General features: G+C 52.3%; 1 protein-coding gene across 1 annotated transcript; it reads right to left on the reverse strand.

Moving 5' to 3' along the window:
• Positions 1-2,950: 2,950 nt before the first annotated feature.
• Positions 2,951-4,692, reverse strand: Cldn23 (claudin 23). The gene has a single exon (XM_090353760.1). The coding sequence runs from the start codon at positions 4,498-4,500 to the stop codon at positions 3,607-3,609; it is 894 nt and encodes a 297-aa protein (XP_090209886.1). The 5' UTR covers positions 4,501-4,692; the 3' UTR covers positions 2,951-3,606.
• Positions 4,693-6,089: the final 1,397 nt, after the last annotated feature.

Below are 6,089 nucleotides of genomic sequence, written 5' to 3' on the forward strand. Positions count from 1 at the left end.
ACTGGCAAAAAGATAAAAACAACAAGACATGTCTGTGCCCATGTGCTACATGTGTTTGTATTTTGCTCTTCCCTCCCTGGATTCTTTGCATCTCCCTGCTTTCAGTTTTCTGACCATGTTTCCTAAAACAACACCCCTTCCCCTCAATCCCTTTATCCTGGTTCACTCTTCCTCATTTATGTGTGCACCATCTCTCTCTCCTCTAAGTGCTTATTTTCCCACGGTGTGTCCACAGATGTGTTGGAAAATGCTATCTGGTGCTAACAGCAGAGATTATGCAATGGAGACAGGAGAGTGGCTTTGGGAGCACCTGCCAGTCTTCCAGGGTGGATAAACCACACCCCTGCTTAATGAGGGCCACAGCCTAGCAGAGCTAGACTGGAACAGAGGCAGAGCAGCTGTGGAAACAGCTTCCTGTCAGACCTTCCCAGGTCCTTTAGATTTCTAGGCAAACTTGAGTAATGCTAGAAAGACTTTACAGATTAAATGGGGACACATCATTCCTGAGTGGATTAGGAGAGTGGAAGTGGGTGTGATGGGGAATCTCGGATGGAAGAGCCTGAGGCGAGGTGGCAAAACTACTTATGTAGGTGGGCTCACTGCAGTTTGCTTTCATGGCTGGCCAGTATCACTTTAGTACAGATTCTCACCCACACTGGAGACTCCGCCTGAGCCTCTGCCTCCTCCAGCATCGTGTCTCAAGCCCACTCTCAGTATGTTCTGCAGAGAGTGACCTTTCCACCCACACAGGCTGCCATCTCCCTCATGTTGTCCTTTAGAGCAAAAAGAAGAATTTTTTAAAGGAATATTTCTTTAGAGTGGTCAAAAAGACTGAGTTTAAAAACTCAATAAGGGGTCCCGGGAGCGTGGTCTAGTGATAGATTGCCTGCTTATCATGCATGAAGCCCTGGGTTCCATGTATACAGACAAAGCTGGAAGTGGTGCTATGGCTCAAGTGGTAAAGGGGCTAGCCTTGAGAAAGCCCAAGGACAGTGCCCAAGCCCTGAGTTCAAGCCCAATACTGGCAAAAAAAAGAAAGAAAGAAAGAAAAAGAAAGGAAAGAGAAAGAGAAATAAAAAATAAGGAAGTCTTAATCCTGAGAGTAAAGGTGTTTCTCATATAAGCCAGTGGAAAATAATTAATTGTGGGGGTGGGGAAGTCAGGACCAGACAGAAACTCAGAGTCTTATACTGTCTGCTGGGTTCTGATTTCTCAAACCCCTAATTTCTGTCTTTCAAAAGATTAGCTGAAATATTCCCAGTGCCTCTCTACTTTCTGTCTCATTTCCATATAGCAAACTCTAAAAAAACTTCCAGGTGACAGGGGGCTCAAAGGTCACATTAACTAGTTATGATTAGTTGAAACTAAAATTTAAATGCACCAGAGTATCACCTAAGGCCTGGCACCTCCAGTGGAGCCCATCACCACCAACACTGGCCTTTGCTGGGAGCCACCTAGGAGATCAACTTTAGGGCTCCACACTCAGGGAGGCAGAATCCACATTTGAAAGACAATCACCACGTGCTGAGATCTGAGAATTTTGATTCAAAACCCACCAGGGCAAGAAAGTCCACAAGACTCCCCAATTAATCAGCAAAAAGCCAGAAGTGGAGCTGTGGCTCAAATGGCAGAGCTCTAGCCATGAGCAAAAAAGCTAGGGGGACAGGGCCCCCAAGCTCTGAATTGAAACCCCAGTAACAGCACACACACACACACACACACACACACACACACACACACACACACACACACACACACACCAGATCAGAAAGTGATCCACCTCTACATTAGACTTGTATCTCAAAATTAAAATGGTGGGGCTGGGAGTTTGGCCTAGTAATAGAGTGCTTGCCTACCATGCAGGAAGACCCAGGTTCAATTGCTGGGTACCACATACATAGAGAAAAAAAAAAAAAGCTGAAAGTGGTGTTGTGGCTCAAGTGGTAGGGCTCTAGCCTTGAGAAAAGTCCAAGGACAGTGCTCAGGCGTGAATTCAAGCCCCACAACTAGGAGAATAAATAAATAAATAAATATAATGGGTGAGGTGATCACACTACAAAATAGCAGGAGATGTGAACTGATGTAACATCCACTGTACAAACTGCATGTGCTCTTTAGTTAGTTCTATCACAGCTATCTTGCTGGAACCTATTGGAGTGACCATTTATACTTCTCAAGTGTAGGTTTGGAAGGTGAGATACAACTCAATGAAAGCACCTTCAAATCAATACCTTGGAATAAAAACCAGCCCTGTGAAAACTTGTCTGTCATGGAACATGACCTATCTGTGACTTTGAGCACCAGGGCAAGAAGTGGTAAAGATTTCTGCCTCAAATGGAAACTGGTACTCCTAGTTTTTCTTTGTTGACAATAGTCTTGGCTTGCACAGAAAACAAAGCAACCAGGGATTGAAGTGGGGCCCCTTGGCTCTTTTTAGTAATCTTATGCAGAGAAGTGTAAAGATCTGAGTGCTGGATTTCAGAAATGGTGCCCAGACAGCCAAGAAATTACTGGGAAACTCCCCAAGGTGTGGTTGGAGACAAATAAGTTTTTGTGAGCAGATTAAAAGTGATGTTTTAAAACGTTTATTTATAAATAACACATAGATACGTGAACTTTAATCAAATGTGACTAACAGGCTCCATTTTTAAGAAAATATTCAGTCTACTGTTTGCTGTGCGGTACCCATGGAACAGAACAATATAGTGCAATGTCTTCATTCTTTTGGCCTCTAGAAAAGAAACTGGAACCATCTCAATTTCCTCACCAAAATAAGTGATTGAAAACAAGTTAAATCCTGCAGGGTTTTGTCCTCCTACCTCAGTCTATGTATATATAAAGAAATGTAAATTCGAGTTAACCAAGTTATTTCAATTTATTTAAACCACTAAGTCTGCTCCATCTTTGTGTGGCCCTAAGTTTAAGAGCCTCAAACACAGGCAGATAGTTACAGGTTGGCCTCTGGAGCGTTTTAGAGTTCTAAAACTTGCATGAGTGAGAAAGCAGAAAAGAACACAATAATATTAGCGTAAAATTCATCCGTAGTTTAGAATACTGTGGTGTGTGCATGTATGCCAGTGCTGGAACTTGAACTTGTCCGGGAAGCTCTCCTGCGGTTTTTTTTATTTATTTTTATTTTTTTACTCAAGGCTAGCACCCTACCATTTGCACCACAGCTGCATTCTAGTCTTTTGGGTGGTGAAATGGTGTTCTCAGACTTCCTGCTTGGTCTGGCTTAGAACCGTGATTCTCAGAACTCCCGGCCTGTGGAGCAGCTACGATTACAGACGTGGGTCCCCAGCAACGTGCCGCGTTTTGGGGGGTTTCGTTGGAGCCTCGTTGTTGCCATCGTCCCTGGTCCAGTAGATCCAAAACACCTCCCGCGCTCCAGGGCTCCTTCAGCCTCCGGGAAGCTGGTCACTCCGCAGGAAGACCCGATGCCTCCGGACAGGTGAAAGACAGCGGAGCCTAGCCTCAAATACGCGTCCCCAGAGTCTCGCTGGAGCCGGGAGAGCCGCGGACGGCGGCGGCGAGGCACATCGTCCAGCCCTGCGCTTCTGGACGGAGCCCGGGCCGGGAGCCGGGGCGAGGACCCCGGCGAGACGTCTACAGGTCTGAGTCGCAGGGCAGCGGGCTGTGGCAGGGCCGCGTACTGCGGGAGGAGGCGCCCTGGGAGGCGGCGGTGGCGGCGCCGGGCTCCCGCTCCCCGTCGAGCACGTCCGTGGGGTTGGAGTAGGCCTTGGGCGGGGGCCGCGGCATGGGGAAGCCCACCTTGAGTCCGGCGGGGGCGCCTTGCTGGGCGGGCCGCGGGCGGTGCTGCCCCCCGCTGTAGTACTTGATGGCGGGTGGCAGCGCGGGCTCGGGCCAGTCCACGTAGACGGTGCTGATGCTGGCGCGGCGCGGGCCGGCGGAGGGCGCCTTGCGGCGGCGGCGCCGCAGCTCCGCGCACCAGGGCGCCCAGCTGAGCGCCAGCGAGAAGCCTCCGAGCAGCAGCAGGCAGCTGCCCAGGTAGCCCAGCACCAAGCTGTAACTCACCTGCACGGTGACTGGGCTGGCGGGGGCGGGCAGCACGTTGCGGTCCCCCAGGAAGTGCGTGTACCAGGACACGGGGATGAGGCTGAAGAGCCCCGCGAGGAAGAGCACGACGCCCGACAGGCCGGCCAGCGCGTAGTGGGGCTCGTCCTGCCAGCAGCGCACGCCCAGCGACGCCAGCAGCAGCCCGAGCGCCGTGACGGCCAGCGAGGTGACCATCAGCGCGCGCGCCACGAGCACCGGCTGTGTCTCGAAGTAGCCCCACTCGTCCGGCTGGCCGCACTGGCGCTCGCGGCTGCTCTGCTCGCGGCAGATGTCCCACAGGCCCTGGAACAGCACCACGTCCACGGGCTGGTCCAGGAAACCCTTCACCAGCCGCCAGCCAGGGGCCAGAGTGCTGATCAGGTTGAACAGCAGCCCGCAGGGCGACAGCACCAGGCCCAGCGTCATGACCACCGGCGTCCGCATCCTGGGGAGGGGAGGGGGCCGAGACGCACGCCTCGCGCCCCGGCCGCCTTCTCCGAGCTCCCCGAAGGCAGCGTCTGGCCCCGATTGAGTAGCGGGGGACGGGATGCTCTCCGAGGTCTCCGGGCTGGCTGATCGGTGTCTCCCTGCTCCTCCGCTCGCCCTTAGTCCTCCCCTAGAGTCCGGGCCGCTCCGCCCTCCCGCTAGGGCACCGCGGTCCCCAATCGAAACCGGCGCTCAGGTAGGGCCGAAACCGCTCGCCCGGGTGCGGCCCCTGGCGGCCAAGCCCAGCTCGCTGGGAGGGGCGCGCAGGCGGCGACCCGGCGACTCGGACGCCGCACCCCTCGGCCGGGCCCTCCGCTCCGCTCCGCCCTGCACCGGTGGCTCCGAGGCCGGGGAGCAAAGGTCTCCCCGTCCAGGCTCCCCTGGACCGCCCTCGGCCGCCCAGCGGGCCAGGGGCGGGGAAAGAAAGGGGCGGCGCCGCTCACCGCCCCACCTGCCCCCCACACCTGCTGGGTGGCGGCGCGGTGTCCCCCATTTCCCCCCATTCTCAGTCTCTGCCCGGTGGACACGGCTGGTCCGTCCCCTCCCAGCCGGCTCCCCCATAGCCTTCGGTTGTGCGCCACCCTCGCTGGAGCGGGAGAAGCCCGGGGCCTGGGATGCTTTGGGCAGATGGACACCAAAGGCCCCATCGGAAGAGAAGTGGGTCCCCAGAAGTTGCCATCACGCTGCTTGCTAAACATCCTTTCACTCGCTTAATGAAGGCTCCAGCTCTGGGTTAACTTTAAGTTAACCTAGTCAAGGCGAGTGCATTCCTGGACTGCATTCCTGGACGGACCGGTGACACGTGGCTTTTCTATTTTCAGCCCTGTAAAAACACTTTAGATGGGGGGGGGGGGGGGGCGGAGGAGAGCTACTTTTGGCACTGATTTGTAAATTCAGTTTAGTGTTTGTTTTGTCCCACACAGGAGTTGTTTGCATTGTCCCTGGACCTGCTTGTGACATCACACCGCTTTCCTGGTTAAAATATTTGACATTTATTTTGTTGTTGTTGTTAATACTTAAGTGGCGATGATTTTTTTTACTCTTTTACAAATTGCATACCGGGGACCAGTGGGTCTCGCCTATAAAATCTGGCCACTCAAGAGGCTGAGATCTGAAGATCACAGTTTAAAGAAAGCCCTGGCAGAAAAAGGCCACGAGATTCTTATCTCCAATTAACCACCATAAAGCTGCAAGCAGAGTGTAAACCACTGGCTTTGCCCACGAAAGCTCAAAGACTCCAAAGTTGAAGCTCTAGGACCAGCACTAATTATTATTATTATTATTAATAAATATTTAACAAAACTTTCTTTACATTTCTTCTTTCTTCCATTTCTTGTTTTCATTTCATAATGGGATTTAAACTCAGGACCCAAGAGTTCTATCATTTGAGCCATACCTTTTGCTCTTTTTGCAGTGCTTCTTTTTCAGATAGGATCTTCTGGGGTTTCTGCTTTGAATTAATGTTGGACTAAGAGCTTTCTATCTAGGTGCTGGGATGGCAAACTGCACTGCCAGGCCAGGCTTGTTCTTTGAAATGGTCTTTTTTT

This window comes from Megascapheus bottae, chromosome 20 (assembly GCF_031878675.1).
Source record: "Megascapheus bottae isolate mThoBot1 chromosome 20, mThoBot2.hap1, whole genome shotgun sequence".
Classification (NCBI taxonomy): Eukaryota; Metazoa; Chordata; class Mammalia; order Rodentia; family Geomyidae; genus Megascapheus; species Megascapheus bottae.